Source organism: Tenrec ecaudatus, chromosome 2 (genome assembly GCF_050624435.1).
Source record: "Tenrec ecaudatus isolate mTenEca1 chromosome 2, mTenEca1.hap1, whole genome shotgun sequence".
In the NCBI taxonomy this organism is placed as follows: domain Eukaryota; kingdom Metazoa; phylum Chordata; class Mammalia; order Afrosoricida; family Tenrecidae; genus Tenrec; species Tenrec ecaudatus.
In genome coordinates, this window is record NC_134531.1 from 241,420,596 (window position 1) to 241,445,215 (window position 24,620).

Consider the following 24,620-nt stretch of genomic DNA (forward strand, 5'->3'; position numbering starts at 1 on the left):
CTTTAAGTACTTCTTTACTTTCTGTAAGGAGTGGGGAAAATGGTCCAGTTTTTTAGGTTCATCTTACACTTTCTATAGCATAGATATTGAGTCAACTTTTCTGTAAGGAGCTCATGTTCCATATAGTTGATCTTAGTTCCTTATGAGGTAAAAAAATAAATTGATAAGACTTTGTATGCTCATTTTTATCATTAGTGTGTTCTCAGTCCTTGGTCCTCTCAATAGAAATTTTTTTCTTCAAGCTCAAACTGCTCAGCAATGGAAATATTTTAACCTTTTCTGGTCATTCACCGTGACCCTATTGGATGAGTAGAACTCGCCTATGGGGCTCCCAAAGCTAAAGTATTCGTGGAAGCAGACTGCTGCATCTTTCTCTCATGGGAGGAATGCTGGGTTTGAGTCACAGACTTTTCAGTTAACAGCTGAGCACTTTAACCACTGTGCCACCAGGTATTCTTATGCATGTTCCTAGTACCCACAGTATACCATAAAAATGTGATTTGAGAATAATTGCTTTACAGTGTTATGCAAATTACCCACCATAATTTGTTTCCCATTATATTTTCCCCTTGAGGTACAATTTACACATTGTCAGAAAATACCCATCACCTCCTTGCATATACTTCTACTAAGATGTAAAACATCTCCATCTTAATAAGAAGTCTCCTTGTGATCTTGCCCATCAATCACCATCCCTGATTCCAAAAGCTACCACCATTTATTCATTTAACCGGACATCTGCAGTTTGGATCATAACGTTCAATAGAAAAATATCAATCATGTGTTTAGCCATAAGAAAGACTTTTTGTCACTATTCCATTTTCACATTTAGTTCTTTAGAGCTTCCCAAGTATAGCACATGGTTTCCTTCACTTCTTATTGCAACAGTTCCTTTAAATAGAGGATCTCTTAAATGAGGTGTCTGGAGGTATGTAAAAACAAGCAAACAAACCACACATGACCATTATACTTTATTTGGTGCTAAATATGTTAAGTTATATACTAATAAAACTATGAATACCAACTGTATATTTCAGCTTTGAAACAACTTTATTAAAGAGCTGTTTTAAAGGATACCTTCCAATTCTTTCCCAAGAGGCTCTTGGACACCTTCCAGTTATAACTGTTTACCTTCTATGTGATAGTTTTCATTGATCTTTGCAGCCTATTTAAAATGTCCTCAGTGCGCCCTTCTGATAGATTGGAAGTGCAACTCTCCTGGGGGAACGAATGGAAGGCAACTAACTGTTCAGTTGCCTGGTGATGGGCTTGATGGAGTGGGGTGAATACCAACTTTTTAAACAGATGAGAATTAGTTATAAAATAACACTTCTGAATTAATACTGAAATTGCAATTCAATGTTTGAATTATTTTTAATGCTTTCAATACTGTAAAAGATCATGTAACCTTCTCAAACACATTATTTATTGCACACCTATTTGAATTGTGGGTTCAGTTAACTTCTCTAATTATCTAGCCTTTTGTAAGGTAAGCTAATAGTTAATATATTATCTTCTTCAAGTTGTAGAAATACCATCCTACTTTTTCAAGATTTTAGCAATATTTGCATGCCAAAATGAGGGATGCTATTTCCTTAGACTTGTAGATATTTCAAGATTAGATTAATGATGTTAATTCTGTTGTTGTTGTTGTTGTTAGCCCTCTCCTCAGGTATGCCAAGTTTCAGCTGATGATTGATAGAGATGTAGGAACGTGGCTGGAAATGGGATATGAGGTAGATCACAGGCTGTGGTTCAGTCACAGTAAACCAGTGTCTGTCTAGTCCACTCTGACTCATGAAACTTCTCTGTGTCAGAGTACAACTGGACTTCATAAGATTTTCAATGGCTGATTTTTAGAAGTAGAGCACCAGGCTTTCTTTCATAGTGCCTCTGGGTGGACCCCAACCTGTGACCTTTTGTTGAACAGTAAGTGCATTAACCATTTGAGGTGAGAGTCAATGTGGAGGACAGAGGAGTTACATAGTCTAATGAAACTTCTAGTGAGAGTTATTGAAGGGGAATAAAGATGAACTAGAAGAACAATCAGGAGGAAAGAGTGGTGGCCCTAGGACTGTGTTTGAGAAAACAAGACAAGTAGCTGGATCGCAGTAGTAAATTCTGATGATTGAAACCATCTGAATTTCCTAATAGAATACAAATGAGGAGAGTAGAACGAGAAGAATTAATGGTTTGCATTTGGGCAGCAGTGTGAGTATTCGTACCATTTACTGAGCTTAGAAAGCAAACTGAAAGGGTAATAAGAATTCTTATTTTTATATGTACATTAAATGAGTAACTTCCTCTTAGACCTCTAAAGCAGTATTTCCCAAACTGAGCAATATCATCACCTGGAGGGGTTGCTGGAAGCACCCAAGGGTCCTGGAAAAGCAAACACCTATGCTTTATCCTGGTTTATGGGCGATAGTACACAAGTGTTTAATTGCCAAGGGTTGAGAGAGTGGGGTGGGCTGGGAGTGCTGAGTAATTTTTTTTTCCTGTAAAGATGGTAGTATACCAAATAAATGTGGGGGACCTAATTTTGGGTAATGGCTAGTTGACATGTGAGAATATAATTCTTGAGTTCAGAGATATGAATGAATAAAATGCCAATTTGGGATTATTAATATATAGCTTGTATTTCAAGTCAAAATATTTGGATAAAATAAGGTATAAAATGAATGGAGAAGTAGATGAAAAGTAAGTGCAAAGCAACAGAATAGGGGTAGCTTGGTTGATCTACTCGATTTATGCTGATTTTACCTGATGGTGCCCCATTTCTGTCATCTTCATCCTCTGTTTAATTGGACCTTGCCTGTTCCTTTATTTATTTGTTTGCTTGTTTGTTTATTTATCATTTTATTGGGCGTTTGTACAACTCATCACAATCCATACATCCATCCATGTGTCAAGCACATCTGTACATTTGTTGCCATGATCATTCTCAAAACACTTACCTTTACTTGAGCCCTTGGTATCAGCTCCTCCTTTTTTCCCCTCCCTCCCCACTCCCTGTCCCTCATGAACCCTTGATAATTAATAAATTAGTATTATTTTGTCTTATATTATACTGTCCAATATTTTCCTTCACCCACCTTTCTGTTGTCCACCCCCCAGGGAGGAGGTTATATGTAGATCCTTGTAATAAGTCCTTCCTCTCCACCCTAATCTCCCTCTACCCTCCCGGTATCGCCACTCTTCCCACTGGTCCTGAAGGGATCATCTGTCCTGGATTCTCTGTGCTCCCAGTTGCTATCTGTACCAGTGCACATCCTCTGGTCCAGGCAAACTTGTAAAGTAGAATTGGGATCCTGAGAGTGGGGATTGGGAGGAGAGAATGCCTTTAGGAACTAGAGGAAAAGGTAAGTTTCTTCGTTGGCTTATATAGGCTAAGGTCACGTAACAGCATGCGTGTGCCAAGATTACTTGAAGGGAAGTTTGCAATTCTTGAGGCATACAAAGAGGTATTAGCTCATTAATGCGGGCTATTCAAAGACAGAGGAGAGGACGAGGCTTTGGAAAAAAGAAAAAAAAACGGGTAAGTTTTCAAGTAGCTGCTTCTACATTTTTATTTTTTGCCAGATAATAGGAGGCAAAGCATCTGTTTTATCTCAGGTGGAGAAATGGACAAGCAGCTGCTTCAATCAGCTCCTCAGGATGAGCTGTCAACATTTTTCCATGACCTTGGGCTATGAAATGTGGTCCTGTTCTATTTGCCTAAGGAACAAACAGCTTTCCCCACACTATCCTATTTGTCTTTTGTCTACCAGATTTTCCCTGCTTTGCTATAAAGAAGAATCTTTTATATAAGAAAGTCTTAAAAATATACCATGCATACTCGTGTATACGCAGAGTTTTTCAGCACAAAAAATGTGTTGAAAAACTGGGGTTTGGCTTATACACGGGTCAGTGGTAACCTAATGAGGATAGCGTCTATGACGACCTCATACCAGCTGAAGCTCTGCATTGGGATACGGATGATGATGAGGAATCCAGTTTTGAAGGATTTTAACTCTTTACATTTCAGCTTGGTTGCTGATTGAGCTCAGGGAATAGTACTCTTAAGGTATCACTGTTGATACCTTATTGTTTGTGTTGAACCTATTTTCCACCTACTGTGCTGCTTTACTAATGTTAAACGACTTGTCCTTTTATTTGTTTTTTATTTAAAACAAATATTTAAATAAATTACCCCACTGATGTCTCAATTTTTAGTAATTTTATTTTCATTTGTTTTGATTGAAACTCACCAATAGCTTTTGCATCTTCCACCCTAGGCTTATACTCAAGTCAATCAGGTTTTCTGGTTTCCCAGGTAATAATTAATTACCTCGGCTTATACTCAAGTTGGCTTATATTTGAGTATATACGGTATGTCTCCTTTCTAAATCAAAACTGATTTTTCTGATGGTTTCTATATTAGGCTGCTCCAATTTCCATAACAAATAACCTGGTATTAAATGGTTTAAAACAATACAAATTTGTTCTGTAGTGGTTGAAAATCAAGGTTTCAGCAGGGCCCCGGTTGTTCTGAGAGAGCCCCTGAGGGATGCTTCCTTGGGCTGTCATTGATCCTGGGGTTCCTTGGTTTTTAAATGTTATTCCAACATTGCTGCTGTTTTCACATGGCCCTCTTCTCCATTTCTCTTTGTGTCTTCTCTTCTGACAAGGAGGCTAGTGATTCAAGTCAGTATCTACCCTACAAGGAGGATGGATACATCTCAAATAAAAAAGATTGCAACTGCACATGAGTTTTATGGGGAGATAATTCCTCTCCCATGCCTCCTTTTTAGGGAAACAAAAAAGCTACTAAAATGTTGAATTGCTCCTTATGCTAACAGTATTTACAAAGTACTTATGTTCCTAGATCCCACTTCAGCCTCCGGAAGGAGAAACTGGGTCTGAATTTTTAAAGGGCATTCAGGTGATGCTTATGAGGCATGAACTTTAAAAATCACTGGCTATAAATTCAGTCCTTTAACTTGTTTTTCACTGAAGCTAGGCTCCAAAATCTCCGTAGGACATAACAGTGGTCCTTTGATATGTTTTGTGATTGTGGTAGAAATTTTAATACATAGGCACACATTGGCGTGTGGAGAAGGGTGTGGAAAAGTACCTAACAAGATCCTGTTGAATGGATATCTCCTACTTCTCATGCCACTTCCAGGTGCTGAAGAAATAGAATATTAAAAAGACTATTTTTCATGCAACACTGTAATAATATTAGAACACATCAAGAAGGTGTCAGATTTGTTTAGTTATGTTATATCTAATTAGAACAGTATGTTGAAGTATTTATTCTTCACAGTTTATAGTTTGCGTATTAGTTACTTACTAGAAACATTAAAATAATGAGAAAAATGTTGATTATTAAATTTTCTGTTACCTACAAGGTCTCTCATATTAGTAGTTATGCTTATTAGTATCCAAACAAACCAAATCACAATTATCCTTTAAGCACAAGGTAGAACTTCCCCTGTGGGTTTCCTACAGAGTAACTCTTACTGGAGTAGACAGTCTAGTCTTTTTCCACTAGACCTGCTGGTAGCTTTGGACTGCTAAGTAGCACATTGCCTCTACACTATCAGAGATCCATCATATGTAGTGTCCACGTCTATGTACTTAAATTTTCCACTACAAGCACAATCCACACCAAAGGACCACTCTTATGTCCTATAATGATGCCGCAGTGTCATTATGTCCTACAATGACTCTGTAGTTTGAGACTGATGATGGCAACAAATATATAAATGTGCTTGACACAATGGATTGTGATAAGAATTGTAAGAGCCCCAATAGAATGATTTTAAAAACAGGAACTTGTATAGCCTTAATATCAGACAAAGAACCTTGTACAGTGGATTTCATCAGTACGACTTAGACTGGCACGCAGCATATTGTCATTATTTCTCCCTTTGCATCCATTTTGCATTTATTCTAAAATTTTAATAGCTTCAAAAAGAAAGAAAGAAAACAGCTTAGAATTATGAAGTTATAGCTAGTGGTTTTTAAAATTCATTGTTCTTAAGAATCCCCTGCATACTCTTTACAAATTCAAATATATTGTCTTATTTTTTTCTAATATGTATAGTATTTAGAAAAAGATAAGAATTTAAGAGTTTCATTAATTTCTGTGTTTCCTTAATTTAACATTTTTGATTTAAAATAGTTCCCCAAATTTCCAATAATTATTTTTGAAAAAAGCATGTAGAATACATTTAGAAACTTTATCATTTTTGGTAATTAAATATGTTCTAAGACAGTATTCAATGATAGGTTTTTGTTCTATGGGCAAAGGTAATCATATCACAGTGGCATAATATTTATTCATATAGCTAATTATAAACATTATCAGCACCATTTTTCTCACTTGGCCCTAATGTTTGAACTCTCAAGAGAGCAGGCATGTAACTAAACATGTCTGTTTTTCAGAAGAACTAAGTGGGTGCTCTTGAAGTCTGAACCTCCGACAAATTCAAGCCCACGCTGATTCTCATGAACATGGAGGGCTTTGACAGAGGGTATTTGCTGGCTGCATACTTTTCAGTGACTGCTTACATAATACTGGAAGTTTATGGCGATGGCTCCTTAACTAAAAGAATCTTTTAATTAAATGAAGCAAGATGATAAATGAATAAATACATGAAAAGGCATGCTGGCAGATTTGGGATGATTTTATGATTTTTTTAATACTTTTATAGGTGACTTGCACCTTAAGATTTAAAATATCAAGGCAACCCAGGCATTTCCAATTGATGAGGACGGAGTTAAAAGTCTTCTTCGACTTCCTACACTGTGTAGCCACTGTAGTTTTTCAGTGGATACAGCTTATTTCATGGCATGCTACAGTTACAGACCTTTAAGCTACGATATATCATCCAATTGAATCACACATTGGCTATCTTTCACCAGAACCTTATCAATGGTCAACATTGTCTACAGAAAGTTATTTGAGTTCATAATACATGATTTCTGAAAAATTTTTATGAAGTTCATATATTAGGTGATATATATAATGATCTGTTTTACTTCTTACCTTAAGTTTATGTGAATCCAGTGGCCCCTTAAATGTGATATTGCTTCTGTACTTCCACTCGCTACTGACTATCAGAACAAACAGTTGGAGGTGACAATGTTCATCGGATATTGTGTTCTATAAAGCACTAGTTGCCGAAGGTGGCCAAACATTACCATAAAACGTACAGCTTCAATTATTTAAAATTATTTCTAAAATGTCCCCATGTGTTAGTCCATGCTCCTCAAAGCAGAAGCAGGCAGGGAGGAATATGATTTTATGAGCACTTCAGGTGATTCTAATATACATCCAGAGTTGAGAACTACAATTTGGAATTAGAGAAAAGAGTTTGTTTCAGAGAACTGATAGAAAAATGGTAGTACTGAATTAAAGTTTCCTCAACAACGTGATAAAAAATCTTTAAATCATAAGGAATATATTCTAGTGTTGCAAAAATTATATTGAATGACCCTGTGCGGGTCATAGCCTCTGCATGTTTCCAAGACTGCTGAGTTTTGCTGGAGGAAAAAGCCTTATTTTTCTTCCTCTAAGAAGATGGTTGCATTGAAATGCTCATTTGTGGTTAGCACCTTAATTATAACGCACTAGACCGCTGCAATTGACTTAATGGAAGTGAGTGGTTTTTATTTGAGTAACTAAATTAATAATGTCAATCAACTATTACATAGATTTATTTTGAAAATTTCCCTGTCACTATAAATAAAAATTCATTGCTTCCTAAATAATGCTTCCCAAATAATGCTTCCCCTACACTTCCTCCCCCTATTAACCTCTGATATCTATTGGTATCTATTCTTTTTATTAGTTTTATTAGCATATAATTTACATATAATGCAATTTGCTAGTTCAATCATATTAAGTTGTACAATTATCATCGAAATTAACCTCATATTGTTTTCTCCTCATACTCATAGTTGTTATCTTCAAATTTCTTCCCACCTTCCCTGATATGCTTCAAAGTAAATATTAATCCAGTTATTTTCTTTGTATTTCCCTCTCCTGGATTTCATATACATAAATCATACATAACACCAACAGGAAGCAAACAAATTTTAAAAACCAACCACATGGCAAAAATGAACAGAGAAAAACCTTAATTAAAAAAAGCAGCAAGTATTAAAACTTGAAAAGCATTAAATGAGTTAAGGGGAGACCAAATTATAATGTTTTACCTTTTAACCTACTACATCTGCCCTAATAGACTTCACAACGCTCTCTGACAGCAAGCCTGTTCACATCACTGGAGGGTGGTCACCAGAGGGTGGTCACTTGAACCTTAGACAAGGCGGGGACTCTGTAAAAGGACGTTGGGCTTCCGCGGTCATCCAGACCCTTCTGCAAACTGGGTATTCACAATTTAAACTCTGATACTGTTTCCCCTCTTTTAAATCAGATTTTCTCATTTACAACCCGTGGATTACACCGGCTGTCTGCTTCTTCCACATGGACTTGGTTGATGTTGCCCTTAAATGGCTGCATGTTTTAAGAAAAGCCTGTAAGACCCCGGACACTATTATTTCTGAGAGCTGGCCACCACCTGGCTTCCTCCCTACACTTTGCTTTAGTACCCATATTTTCAGTGATCTTTCCATGAGGGCAAAAATAGAGTAGGTCCACACAATAAGAAATCATTGTTCTTAGCTCAGAGCTAAAACTAAGTATCCATTCATAACTGTACATGCTGTAACTGGATTAATGGTCACCTGGGGTCATGGCAGGGAAGAATAGGCAGAAGGGGGAGCTAACAACAATGAGTACAATGTTCTGAAATTGATTGTGGTGCTGCTTGCACAACTTCATATATGGTTTACATATGTCTCCGATTCATTTTAGAAACATCATTATCATTTTATGATAGAGGACATTTTAACTCATTCCCCTGAGTCAGAAGGTAATTCTATTGGTAGTATAATTAATTTAGTCCATGGTGTAGAATTTAAAACATTAGTAAGAAAAGGAAAGTGTACATGTATAGGCCAGCTTTTCAGATCACAGTACATGAGTAGTTCACTTGTACAAATTAAACTCTTAAGACATTAGACAGTATTTACACAAACAATGGGGGCCATTGATAAGACAAAACTTTCAATAACCTACATTCGCAATGGCAGAATCATGTCTACCATGCGAATACATGTCATAAGAAAGCAGGGAGAGTATTAAGATAGTAAATATATGGTAGTCTCAGGCCACCATCCACTGGAAGCGCTCAAAGTAAGTGTTACAACCCAAATGTCCAATGATCACCGACTCGGTAACCTTGGGATAGCAGTCATCTGCTTCTTCTCACACTGGGGAGTTTCAGCCCTAATTCCAAGGGAGTAAGTCTGTTCTTTAAATCTGCTACAGGTAACTTGAAGTAAAGGCCAGTTTTCTTAGTGAGGTTTCTATATCAAATCTTTCAGGTGTGGTTATGATAGATGATGTGCACCTTGGAATGACAGTACCCTATACTGAAGAGCATGTACCTTTTCCATTCCATGTTTTTGACCCTTTTCTGAAAAGCACCTTGTGCATGGAAGCTTTTATTCTGGGTTTTGTCCGGTTCCACTGGCCTTTTTATCTATCATTGTACCAGTAACAAGCTGTCTTGCCTGCGGTGGCTGTGTATTAGGTTGAGGTCAGGTAGTGGAGGACCTCCTGCTTTGTTCTGTCTGAGAAGTCTTTGTTTATCTTTGGTCTCTTCTCTCTCCATATGAAGTTGGTCATGAATTTTCCATTTTTCAAAAGAATCATGTTGGAATTTGGATCAGAATACAACCAGAATTCTCTTTAGAGGGAGGATGGTGAGGTTTCATTTCATACACTTGAGACATATGTTCAGAGAGGTCAGTCTCTAGTGAAGGGCAGCATGCTTGGTACAGGTGAGGAAAGTAGAATGGAGGATGACCTTCAAGGACATAGATTGACACCGTGGTTGCACCAATGGCCTCGAACATAACAAGAATTGTTCCATCCAGTTGTCTCTGTTCCCTAGTCTCTGGGGCCTCTGGTCTCCACAGCTACCACATCAGACAGAGATCTGCAACATGCTCTTCAATGATCCTGAGGTGTTTTTCTTTCTGGTCAAAATGGTTCTTATACACAGATGAATGAATCGCTTTGATGTTTGATGGTGGTGTGGGTTTTTTATTTTAGCAGACTATATCCCCCAAGGAAACAAAGGATGGTGATTTAATACACATCCTCTAATATAATAGAGTTTAAAGATACGTTATAAAAGATACATTCCACCTTAATACTATAACAGAGAATGTCCATCAAATGTGATTAAAGCCATAAGCGACGTTTTACACACTGTCATAGAGTCAATTCTGACTAACAGCAACCTTATAGGTGAGCTAAAACTATCACTTTCTGGCTCATAATCACGCGCACTAACCATTTGTGTCCTCCTGTAATTATGCAGCAGGATCCCTGGTGGTGCAGTGGGCTACACTTTGGGTTGTGAACCGTAAGGCCACCAGTTTAAAACCATCCTCTGCTCTGGGGGAGAAAGATGAGGCATTTTACTCCTGAAAAGACATATAGTCTTGGAAGCCCATGGGGCAGTTCTGCTCCGTCTTACAGGACTGCTGTGAGCCCCAGACATAAAATACTTAATAGTCGTGCATTTGTAAGGAATTTAGTCTAGAAGAGTCATATTAATGGATTATATCTCAGTGCCATATTTTTTGTTTGAGTTTAGCCTGGCTCTCTCGTGAATAATGCTTCAATATACATTGCTGTTAAATATTATTTTTCAAATAGAAGTCAGCAAGAAACTAAAGAAAATGCTTCTCAAACATGTATCTTGGTGCTCTCTGGAACCTACTTTACTTGAATGGAGAGGATTTCTTAAATATCTTTATACTTTTTCAGGAGAAATTTACAGACTTCTAACTGGAAAGCCGTCTTTGGCCTACATATGGCATCAAATCTGACTTCTCCTCAAATAGTAACCCGCCAGATTGATCAAATTGTCATAAACCCACACTACGATAAAAGAAGAAAGGACAATGACATTGCTATGATGCACCTGGAATTTAAAGTGAATTACACAGGTAAGCTGAGTACCTTTTCATTGCTTAATCAGTTCAAATGAAACTTAAAATTATATTTGGATATAATCAATATAATCATTAATAACCCATACATGTGGATAATTTCTTATTAAATAATTTAATTTTAAATTTGTTAATTTAGAGAAACATATTCAATTATCTTCAGCAAGGTGCTTCAATCTAACTTTCTACAGTCAGCCTAGTAGACTAAAACTCAGCGCCTTCCACACCAATAAACGTGAAAGGAAAACGCAGAGAAAATAGGTCATATTCTTCTTCATAATCTCTCTACTTCTGAAGTGAAAGAATGATCGTCCTTCTGCCACCCAGGTTAGAGCCAGATATAAGCTAGGAGATAACCGTGTGTGCTTACAGTACAGTGAGCAATAAGTTATCGGTGGAGTGAATTGTTTAAAGGAAATTGGATCAGTGGGTGGAAGAGTTTCTCCAAATGCTTAACTTGCAGGAGCAGCACTAGTGAATGAATTTTACCCAGCAAGCTTTTCTTCGACCCAAATTTTACTGTGAAATCTTTTCCAATCCATTAGGAGAAAGTGCTCCCCACGTTCATGGAATTTGGTTTGCTCGTCAAGCAACTAACCGTAGTAATGATCACTTGGTATCACTTGCTGAAAGCAGGCTTTTACTATGGTTAGTTGCGTAGCGCTGTCCTTCAGTGCCAGCCCTAAAGCTTATCCCGGGTTTTCATGGTTGGGATGCTTAATAAATATCAGGCAGCCTGTAAATTGCTACAGAAGCGTTTTTAAAGTCAGTGATCACTTTAAATGTTTCCAGAAATGCCCTGTGGAACAATTGCATAAAAGCTTTTTTAATGTGGTGATAATTGCAGAAAACCAAAACAACTTCAGCGTATTTGCCCCAAGTTTCCCTTCACTCACTCCGAAAATTACCTTTACAAAGATTTTCACAGAATCGGCATTACTTTCAGTTAAAACAAACAAACAAAAAACCTTGATTATTTAAATATCAAACATAAATGATTAATCCATAAAGAGATTGTTTACACTGTAAAAGATAATTCAGGAGAATAAATTAATGACAACAACAAAAACACTGGCCATCAATTTGATTTAGATTCCTAATGACTGTGATCTTTCAGGTAGGTTGACCTTTCTTTGTAGGCACTTCTGGGTGGCCTCAATCGACTTACCTTTCAGTTACTATGTCAGTGTCTGAACTTCACTGTTTATGCCACCCAAGGACTGTTTAGGAAGTAACTACCCAGAAGTAACTGCCACAGAGGTATGGGCAGTTGCCACCGTCTAACTTGTACTGACCCTTTAAGAAAGAATAGAACTGCCTTGTAGGTTTCTAAGGCACTAATCTTAACAGAAATAGACTATGTCTTTTTCCATAGACTGCGTGTGGGTTTGAACCATTGACCCGTTGGTTAGCAGTTGAGCACTTTAACTACTGTGCCACCTGGGTTCCAGGGAAGTAAATAGAAGCGCCTGAAAGATCAATAGTGGTACCTAATGCATAACCAAATAAGTTCTGTTCTGAAAGCCATTTCACCTAAGATTGATGTGTAAAACATGTTCTGACAAGAAGAAAATAAAAATGCCTACTTTTTTTGTTAAACATTTAAAATGATTGATTTTTAAAACTTGTCAGAAATACTTATATGTGTGTTTATGTTGTTTTATGGTCTTTGCCTTATTTTTCAGATTACATACAACCTATTTGTTCACCAGAAGAAAACCAAGTTTTCCCTCCAGGAATGAATTGTTCCATTGCTGGTTGGGGTAGGCTTGTACATCAAGGTAAATGATGGGACACACACGCACACACAAACCCAAAGTGAAAAACTTAGTAATGAATCCATGCTATTATTATATTTCTTTATTACTGTAGTTTTTCTATTTTTTACATATCACATATAGTGTTTGAGTAGTACCGGGGTGGTGAAAATTTCTATGCACTCAGTTACTAGATCCGAGGTGACAACCCATTGAGAGGTGCCTCAAACAAAAGGCTTGCTGTTCTTCCTTCCCAGGGACACAATCTTCAAACCCCTGTGGAGCACAGTTCTACTCTGTACCACATAGGGTTGCCATGAGACAGAATTAACTGTGTGGCAACTAGTTGCTGGTTATAGAGTATACTATACAACTATAATCCTTACTCGAGGGGAGTACAGTGATGTCACAAAGTCTATCTGTAACATTAATACCACATCCACTCCTCACTTATCAACAGAGTTAAGTCTTAAGCATCAGGTTATTATGCAAAAATCGGCATTATGTTAAAATGGAGGATAACCACATCCTTACATAACTGCTACATCACATCACCACATACCAAATCACTGAGAACCATGGACCAGCCAGGCTAACCCACAGCCCAAACCATCTTGCCTTGCACTGGCGCATTCATTACCGCCAGACATACATCATTACTAAATAGTGCAAAATAGTCCGATAGGTTTTTTATACTATTGTCATAAATAGGAAATGTTGATCACAAGATACTAGATAATGGAGCAGTAGATATATAAATACCTTTAAAATAGTTTATCTATTAAAATGAACATAAGTGAAGATTAAAAACATAAGCAACATACTTAGTGCATTTACACAAACTATATTTATGTATAAGTGAATCGTTTTAATGTAAACATTCTGTTAAACCTCTTAGTAAGAACAGGTCCACATTAGCTTTGCCATGCACTCTTCTATCTCCTAAGGGGAACCTTCAGAGGAAATCTTTTACACATCGGAGTAAATGTTGACATACCCCTGACTCACTGGCATTAATAGCAAGTTCTCCAAAGAGAGAACTGCAAGGAATTAGAAAAAAGACGCAGTTGCCTTCAAACGAACTCACCAGACCCGAGGAACACAGAGTACAGCCACGCTAGAGTTCCCGAGACTCTCACCTGCATAAGCGAACCTCAACGCCAAGGCAGTGGGCAGAACTGCAATGACTGCACTAGATCTTAAGTAAACTCCATTTTTAGTCAAATTGCAGTTTGGCCTAAAATCTCTGCTTCTGTGCATCTCCAGATACAGTTCAGCTTCCTATAAAAGTTTAACTGTTTAAAGCCCAAAAGGAGACAGGATCAAGATGTTACCTTGTGCTAGGAATTACTTCTTATAAAATACATTTATCGAGAGTGTTTGTGTGGCTTGATCCATGAAGAAAGTTTCCGTCAACACGGCTCAGTCGGCTAAGAAATAGAAATGGTAATGTTAACACAGATTATAATTTAACAATATTGTTTTAACTTTTGGTCATCTATCCCATGCACATAGCCCTGTGATTACTCTGTACAATAAAATCCTCACTATCTTCTGGCAGTTTGGAACACTATAATGCCGTACCTGAATGTCAGTAGATCTCTAACTACCCACCGTTCCATAGAGTGTTTACTTTTACTGCAAAGGAAGCATGAGACTAATGCTGTGCTATGACTTACCTTTTACAGTCAGAATACCTGAAGGCCCTTATTCACTGGCCCCTCTGGTTATGTCCAAAAGAGGAGTGGATTACCCAATAAGCAAGGAAACTATGGGTTTACTTATGCTTACTAGTCTATAGTGGACAGTTTCATATTGTCTAACACAACTACTTAATTATCTGTGATTGACAGTTTCACACTGTCTTCCACAGATTGCTAAATAAACACAAGTAAAACCATGCTTAATATGGTAACTGAGTACTCAGTCCCTGCCAAGATTATAAATTTGAAAAGACACCTTGACTCTGTAGAAAGACGCTGTGAGAGGGAGACAGTTATCAGTAATACACTGAAACAAAAATTTTTAATGTGGTAAAAAGAATGAATTTTTTTTGCTATAGATTAGTGAATAACTACAAATAAACCCATACATAGCTAGGTTTTTGGAGTAATCTGACACTGGTTCAAATTGCAGGCCTCTGAGTCGGCAACCAAACACTTAACCATTTGCACTGCCTGGGGTGCCATACAGATAATAGATACATATTAAAAACAACAACCAGACAAGTTAAATAAAGCTAGTACTACTCACAGTGCAATTATAACTACATGTCTCATTGGCTAAAGAATTCGAAGCAGGGAATACTCCATCTGACAGCGTATTGGCCATTCAATAATAGTGAAGCAACGAGAAAAGGCACTCGAGTCTGGTAGGAAGACTTGGACTTTGTATTCACAATAAACCATACACATAGTGTTTTAAAATCCTAATTATATTTGAATTGAAATTGTGCAACATCCTGTGGAGGACTGCAGATTCAGTAACAAAGCCCTCACAACTAAAAATCCTTATTTGTCATGAGAGAAGGAACAAATCCCAAGTCAAACTCTTGCCTGATGATTTTGACATATGTTCTTCACTGCAGTAATATTATACTTTTAAAACCACTGCAAAAGATCTGCCCACTATGCCTTGAAGTTCAATACCATATATACTTTTATTTCCTCCGTTTGAAAAGTTTCGGGATTTATTAAATTTGAAAATTATAGCGAAAAATTTTTTATATTTTCTTGCTCAGGTTTTAGACTAAAATACCTTGTATGACAGCATAGCCTCTTGAAAACAAAAGTAGCCTCTAATATAATTTAAGACTGATTCATACTAATTGGATTTTTTTGCTTGTTTGTTTTCTTATCTTACAACTGAGTAAGTTTGCCTTACTTGTGTTCATTGTTACCGAAGGTATGTATTCAATTGAATGTAAAACATCTCTCAGGGCTGCAGGGTTCCAGGAAGCAACCATTGCATCTGAGGCCAATTTCATTTATGAATAGAGTACCAGATCATGTTTAAAATTCTTCATGGATGATGGGGATTTTAGCGAATTTTATTAACTTGCTCATATGAGTTCTGTCTGTTTAATATATTAAAAGTCCACTTCCCCTCCTTTGAATATGCTACACTAAATAATTATCTAAGAAAACCCTCAGTTGATTGCTGGCCAGGAGGAGATGGAATGGTTATTATAGTGTTGTCATTAATAGCTGCTATCCTAGCAGGTCCTGACTTGTAAGGAACCCATCAAAACCAAATGAGATTGTTGTGACTCAGAGCTTCCCTTGACAGACAAGTGGTGCTTGTATTGGAAGTGCACTGGCCAGGAGTTCAAATCTATATCTCCCAGATCAAAACCAACAATTCTACCACGGAATTACTTCTGCTCCTTTGGTGATATTAGTTAGTTAAATTAAAGCAATCAAAGCATAAAACTTGACTGAAGTTGTTTTGCACGTATGTTTCTATTCTAAAATAACCTACTTGCAATGCATTGTGAGAACTAAATTTTAAATATAAGGGACGTGCTCAAGAATTCCTCTACAGAAGAGTTTTAGGATCTTTGTAACCTAGTTTTCATTAACAATCAGCAAAAATGGCAGAGAGTTTTATTATTGTAAAACATATTAATCATCCCATTTGTAATACCTTCTATGACAGTAGTGAGAGGCTGACTTACCCTATTCATTTCAGCCTTTATTTCCCCTTCTTAGCTTATAACTTGTTCATTGTTAAACTATGGAAGTCAGTCAGTCCTGTGCAGCTGTTGGCATCAGCTGGCAAGAGCCATTTGGGCACATATCCGCCCAACTTGTATTCAGTGTCATGCTGGTTCCTTGACACGGGCAATGGTCACCGCATGTACCTTCTGTAAACTGACAAACCCCGACAAATCAGTGAGTGCTCCAAAAACTCTGTGTGAAGTTCCATTATCTTTCCATTCCTTTTTCCCCGAGCATTATGAAGACCCGTTGAAAAGCAGGGAGTTGCAAGCAGACTGTTTTGCACCTCAGTTGTGTGTACATGAGCATATCACACACGCACACACACACACACACTTGATTCCTTAGTTCTTGTAGTGCATGAATTCCACTTAATTGGAAATAAAGTCTGATGCATTTTCACAACAACATCGGCCGTCAGATGAACTACCATCTCCTCAACTCTCTGCCTCTACTGAGGAACCAAATCGAGGTGCTAATTATTGCAAAGTGCTTTACTTTTTTCCAGGCAATAGGTACTTACTTCTTTTACATCTCTCTTGGGATTAGTATTTTAGAAAAGAGACTCCCACTTTTGGTGAATGAGTAATTTTATAAACAGCATGGAAGTATGCTCTGTTATACAAAAGCCTCCCTTCTCCTTCCCGCAGATGTGGATGACAAGCTGATTGCCTTTAGACCAGGGCACAGTTCATCTGGGCTTTGTCGTCTATTCCGCGTGCACCTGCCACTTACACGGCACCACAAAGGAGCTGAATGCCAATAGACGAGAGCACCGCCTCAGGTGGCAGATGAAAAGCCCTTATGGATTTCTGAGCCACTGCTAATTTCCATGAATTAAACTCTTTGTGTTGTCCCCCCACCCCATCCCTCCATGCGCAACCCACTAACTGTCTAAATTTACTGAAAATACCTGAAGATCATCTCATCTTATCTTCCATTCCTGGTAGCCCCTTGGGAAGAAAGTAGTATCCATTTGGCAACAAATCTACAAACGGGCTTTATTATGTGCTTTAAAGTAGAAAGTTTAGCATTTAGTTCCATTATACAGACACACAGTACTTGATAACGAGAGTGAAATGTTGGAACAAATAAGACTGATGATGGTTCATTCATGATCCAGGTTGATCGTGCTGACTGGCATTATATGTTTTGAACAGGTCCTGCGGCAGACATACTGCAAGAAGCTGTTGTTCCTCTTCTATCAAATGACAGATGCCAGCAGCAAATGACAGGCTATAACATTACAGGAAATATGGTATGTGCAGGCTATGACGAAGGCGGAATCGATTCCTGTCAGGTAAATAAATAAAACTGCTCACATTACATTTTCAGAACATATTGTTATATAAGATTTCATTACTGAACAATAATTTGGAAGCAAATAACTCAGTAAGGTCACATAAGCTTAACCTATTATTTTAAACATGTATTCTAGAGGGGGAAAGAAAATTTGCCAACTGCGACTTTCTTTTATTTATGACCAATTTGCTTAGTTTTCCTGAGTGGATATGAGCATTAGGAACAAAAGGAGCAATTAAGAGTAACGGTTTAAAATCAGCTGTTCTTAGCAACTACGCATTTAGTGTAAACATGAATGAATGAGGAAGGTAGGTAAACCAGAGAATGGTGGCTCTTGGATTAGTCCAGATTTGTGCACCTTATCTGGAAGAATTATTTGCAAATCATTTCAAACATTCATTAAAAAATTAATTGATTTTAAAAATAGATCTGTCTGCCACTTTGGCTCTTGAGTCTCTAATTTTCAACCCTTGTTTTGTGGTCATTGACCTGAAAGAATTTCTTGTTGAAAACAACCTGAATAGAGTCAGTTCTCAATGAGCCACTTGCCAGGGAGGGAAAGAAGAGCTTACAAAATAGCCAAGCATAAACCTAGCTCCAGAAATCCTTTAGTAAACATGTCAAAGGTGAAATAACATGAACTCACTGCAGTGATCAAGTCAACATTACAATAAATTTTGTGTTGATGATATTTGACCTATATGACCTTCAGAGATAAGTCTTACTCAAAAGCTACCATCATTTAAGATGAAAATATCTTACTCTCTGGAAATAATTTAGGCGTCCATTAACTCCTTGAACTCCAAAATATGAAGCAAATTCTGTTAACATTTTGCATCATCTCTGAGCCATGGCACAGTGTGGAGCAGTTATGAAAGGCATACGCTCTGTGTTTCAACCATTCATGCTTGGCCTGGTTTTTACACCTAGTATTAGGGAGGAGCCCTGGTTGCATAGTGGTTACCAGTTAGGCTGCTAACAAAAGGTTGTCAGTTCAAAGCCACCAGCCACCTCCCAGGAGAAAGATGGTGCTTTCTCCTCCCCTAAAGAGTCACAGTCTTGGAACTCCAAAAATCCAGTTCTACCATATACTGTAGGGTCGCTCTGAGTCGGAATTGACTCAGTGGCAGTGAGTTGGTTTTGGGATTTTTGGACAAGTGACTTGGGTTTTACAGGGAAGTTTAAATTACGTGATGTCTGAAAGGTATGATGCATAATCCCTGGGCCAATCAATAAAAGCATTCAAAAATATTACCAGTTTCCATTAAATAACTTAGTAAATAAATTTCCTGGCATATTTTCAGTATTATGAAATTAATAAAATATTAATGCATTAAAGTCGACTGGATTCAATTAAACCTGAAAGCATCAGTGAATAAATGAATAATTTACCAATGTGCAAGTAGCGCTTTCCACCATGTGAAAATGGTTTCATTTTTATTTCAGTATAAACAAGTTAATTATATATATTAACATGTATTAACCTATTCATGTCATAATAATTTAACTTGACACAAGACATTTTTAAAAAATGTGTACACAGAAAAATCTGCATGTTTTCACTAAAGCCTCAAGCCTTGCATACTTACAACTTTGTTTTACATTTATTATGCTTTGGTGAATGCTTGCAAATTGAAGACCTAAAGGATTTTTTTTCTTAAAATTTTCTCTAGTTCTTATACTTTTCTTTTAAAAAGAAACGTGTGATCAAGGTAAAAGATATTGCCACGCAGAAAAGGATGCAGAGAATTATTGCACAAGAGGGAAATCAGCTGTGCAGCTTCAATTGCACTTAATGGAAATGAGTGATAGATATGTCACACACTGGGCAGGAAATAGGACTGTTAAGCAAGAAATTCCCTAAACAAGACTATACCTCTGTAATATTTTTTATCACAATTGAGTAATCAGGATCCTAGATATCCACACGATTTTTTGTTAGGCCTTAGGGCTGTCTTATAGAAGCAGCTGTATTAATGAAATAAGAGTCATTAGTTAAACACTAAGCCATTCTGCCATTGATTCTCAAACGGCAACACCTACAAGCATCCTCTATCAGATCACCATTCCCTGGGAACATGATACAAATGCAAACCCTTAAACCAACTGAATCAGACACATTGGACACTGTCTAGGTGCTTCTGATGCACACTAAAATTGACAACCACTTTTTAACATTAAATTGTTAGTCATTTCCTTCATATACTCAGTAGAAGAAGGAGTGATGTTTCTTATTATTTTGAAATATAAAATGCCATGAGAATTTTATAAATTAATAAATTTAAAGTTAATGATCTAGTCTTGGCATAGACATTTTTTTAAGTCCTTACATATCTCTGTGATAGCAGGAAAAGGAAATAAATTGATCAATCAAAAAGACTGAGGAAGTGAGGAGTTTCACAATTTATCTGGTGGTGGGAAATGATTGATCAGGGTCCCCACTAGCTGGATCACCTAGGAGCAAGGCACTTGGCCTATAGCAGGCTCTTTAGAGAAACTACAACTGACCCAATGTCCTGGGTAATTTAATTTCTGTTAATGCAATCAGTATTGGATTCTTATTGTACATAAAACATTTTAAACACGTTAGAAAATACAAAGAAAACTAGTGATTCCTTTGAACACTAACATGCAAATGATCATGGAGGTGGCCGACATTGGACAACATTTCATTTCACCATTCATAACACCAGTCTGTGCGATCACGAGGTGTCGAAGGGATCAGGTATAAGCCATCATCAGAACAAAAAAATCTTACCATAGTAAATGAAGGGGGAAGTGCAGAGTGGAGACCCAAGGCCCATTTGTCGGCCACTGTAGATCCCCTTGCAGAGGGGTCTAGGGGAGGAGATGAGTCAGTCAGGGTGCAATGTAGCACTGATGAAAAATACAGCTTTCCTCCAGTTACTAAATGCTTCCTCCCTCCCAACTATCATGATCCGAATTCTACCTTGCAAGTCTGGATAAAGCAGAGGATGTACACTGGTGCAGATAGGAGCTGGGGCACAGGGAATCCAGGGCAGATGATTCATTCAAGACCAGGGGTGTGAGGGGCGATACTGGGAGGATAGAGGGAGAGTGGGTTGGAAAGGGGGAACCGATTACAAGGATCTATATGTGGCCTCCTTCCTGGGGGACGGACAATAGAGAAGGGGGTGAAGGGAGATGCCGGATAGGGCAAGATCTGACAAAATAATAATCTATTAATTATCAAGGGCTCATGAGGGTGGGGGGAATGGGGAGGGAGGGGAAAAAAGAGGACTTGATGCCAAGGGCTAAAATGGAGAGTAAATGCTTTCAAAATGATGAGGGCAATGAATGTACAGATGTGCTTTACACAGTTGATGTATGTATGGATTGTGATAAGAGTTGTATGAGCCCTTAATAAAATGTTATAAAAAGAAAGACGGCCATGACTCAGAACCAACTAAACAGAAACCCACAGCCATAAAAATTAAGGCTCTTTTAAAGAACTTCTCAGTCACCTGTAGCATTTGAGCCTGTAAGTATTCATACAATTTAAAATTCTATTTCACAATGTTCATGTGGACTAGAAGTCCTTGGGTGGTACAAACTATTAATGTGCTGACTGAGAGGTTGGAAGTTCAAATACACCCAAAGTTGGCTCAGGAGAAACTCTGCCAATGGACATTTGAGAAATTGGCCTCCAAAACCCTTTGGGAGCCCAGACCTGTTCTGACATTCCTGGGATAGTCCTGAGTGGGAGTCAACTGGAAGGCAACTGTTGTTTTGTTTTGGGGTGGGATGGGGTGTGGGTTGGCGGGGTCGGGGGTTATCTTGGTCAAATCCAACATTCAAACATGCCATACTCCACTAAAAGAATGAAAAAATCTATATTATAAGAAATATAGTCAGAATGCTCTTTAAAAGGAAGGTTTATAAGACTATCTTATGTATAAGCAATCTTTAAATATTGAATGTGATTCACTCCTTTTTTTTAAGAGTTTGTAAACGAGTTAGACTGGGCTCATATGGCTCTTATTTAGCTTTATTTTAGTACAAGAAAAAGCCCTAAGCCTTTTCAATGATTTAAAATCTGCACATGGTACACGTGAAGGTGATTGTGATGAAGAATTTATTGCTAGTATGAGTTGGTTCAATCATTTCAAGTGACAGCATAATATTAAAGTGCAAGTCGCAGTGGTTCATAAATCAACTGTCAGAACCTGGGGGATGCCTGTATTGTGGACAGATTTTAGGAGGTGCCTTTCCTTGCGGTAGACATCATACATGATAAAACAAAGGATAGGTGAAACTAGAAACACTTTTAACAAGATGGATTGCCAGGATGGCTACCACAATGGCTCAGACATCACACTAGTCGTGAGGATGGCTCAGCACCCTGCAGTGTTTCTTTTGGCCTCACACAGGATCCCTGTGACTGGACTGATTCAATGGCCTCTAATGACAGCAAAAATAACACAGATCATGGAATAGCTAACATACACTGGTTCCATCTAGAATAGATGCTTGTTCACATTATTTAGCCACCTATCAATGCAGGAGAGACAGACAGAGAGAGAGAGAGAGAGAGAGAGAGAGAGAGAGAGAGAGAGAGAGAGAGAGAGAGAGAGAGAAAGAGAGATCCTTTCATATATATTCCCCCTAAAATATAGCAAACCCACAAAACAATGAAGTCTGGGTGAAATATTCAATTTGGACTCACGGTCACTCCTTGTGTCAAAGAACAGACCTCTGTTTCTTGGGCATTTCCATCGCTCTTACATTGCTATAGCAGATCATCAGAACCTCATGGCCCTCACAACAAGCTAAAAGCAGTCTTTAAATACCTCATATATGCAAAAAGCAATAGACTGCTTTTAAAATGCACAATATGAGTAAATATTTGTCAATTGCATATCATTAAATAATAATACCTTGCAGGTTTATTGGTATTATGCAAGATGTAACATGTGCAAGTAAAACACATGTAGTTTAACCCTTTAAGAGTGCTATCTATATCTACTGTAATTAACACTTCCAAAAGTAAATATATTTCTTCATTGATTGAAATCTCTGAAAATGCACGTGCTTCTAGCACTGGAGATGTCCGCATCATGAACAAAACAAAGCGAAAAACCCACTGCCACTGAGTCAATTCCAAAGCAAAGAAACCCTATATTTCTTCATAATCTTGCCTATTTCAGCTGAAATATTAAGTTTTTCATATCTGATTGTGCATGTCTGAAGTTGAAAGAAAACGCCCTGGTGGTGCAGTGGTTCTGCACGGTCCACAGTTTGAAAACGCCAGCAGCTCCGCGAGAGGAAGATTGCTCGTTCTAGACAGTCCTGCGGACGCGGACGATTGCAGTCTCAGAAATGCACGGGTGCACGGTCGTTCGCTGGGAGTCAGCATGGACTCGGTGGCAGTGAGGTTTTTTTGAGTTTAATATTGAAAAGTTAATGCTGCTCAAGGGAGTTGGAATCAGTTTTATGTGTGCTGACAACAGACAAACTCACTGCGGTGGATTGTGCTGACTCACTGTGACCCTGTAGGACAGCACCAAATTGCCTCCTTGGTGTTTCCTAGACTGTAACTCTTTAAGCCTCATCTTTCATCCGAGGGGCTGTTGGTAGTTTCAAACTAGTGACCTTTCAATCAGCAGCCATACTTGTAACCACTACACCAACATGGAATGATTATCTTTTCACAAAGCCTTTCATGAAACTTAGAGCATAGCTACTTAAACAAATGGCTTCTAATGTATATTTTGGTGGATATGTTTTTTATATATGTTAATTCCTTTCTACCTCTTAAAATGGCATCATTAATGTGGGAAAACTCCTGCTGTGCAGTGCACAGTTGAACAGTTAAATATATGTGTTCTTAGAGATTGCAGTTTCTCTGCTTACTGAGGAACAAAGGGGTCTCATTATTGACTCAGATAATATGATGAATATAAAGAACTGATTTGGAGTTAAATATGATTTGTTAATGTCGATTTTAATTGATTTGCTAAGAATATACATGTACATCAACTGACTCCACATCTACAATCTCCTTTTCCCACTCACTCTTCAGGGAGATTCAGGAGGACCGTTAATGTGCCAAGAAAACAACAGGTGGTTTCTTGCTGGGGTGACATCATTTGGATATCAGTGTGCCCGGCCTAATCGTCCAGGGGTATATGCCCGGGTTTCGAGGTTCACAGAATGGATACAACATTTCCTACATTAGTTTTCTAGACCAATCAGAAAGCCAGACAATTTTCCCTATTCTATGTGAGGTAGCAGGAAAATTGAGTTTTGTAAAAATATAATAAAATCACTAATTTTTAAAATTGTTACTTCAACCATTAAAATGTTGGGAGAAGGGAATACAAATGTAATTAAGTTTATACTATAGAGTAAATTGAAAAGCATATTATTTTAGTGTAAAAGCTATTCTTTTGCCAATATTTTTTAACTAATCCTTTTAATAATTTCCTTATTCAAATGAATGTTATTTTAAAGAATATATTCCTAGCACTAGTCCTTACTTTATAGAGTTATGTATCTATTTCAACTGAACTGGCAAAATTCCCAAATATGATTTCTGTGTGTATGTAACATCAAAAACTTAATTTTACTCAAGTGAACTAAAATCAACATAACATTTTATTTATTAAGTATTTCTAAATGGAACAATCTATATTTTCAATAAAGCCTTTCATGATCCCTTCTCTGACTACACCATTTAAGATAAATATATGCTTTGTGAAATTTGAACAAAATTAGAAAAGAAGAGGAATAAATTGTT

General features: G+C 37.6%; 1 protein-coding gene across 1 annotated transcript in view; it reads left to right on the top strand.

The window, feature by feature from the left end:
* Positions 1–24,059, top strand: part of TMPRSS15 (transmembrane serine protease 15) — a 186,809-nt gene extending 162,750 nt beyond the window's left edge. Inside the window, exons 22-25 of the mRNA XM_075542932.1 lie at positions 10,898–11,079; positions 12,768–12,863; positions 17,719–17,858; positions 23,904–24,059. Coding sequence (XP_075399047.1) covers positions 10,898–11,079; positions 12,768–12,863; positions 17,719–17,858; positions 23,904–24,059 — 574 coding nt within the window. The remainder of the gene's footprint in view (positions 1–10,897; positions 11,080–12,767; positions 12,864–17,718; positions 17,859–23,903) is intronic.
* Positions 24,060–24,620: the final 561 nt, after the last annotated feature.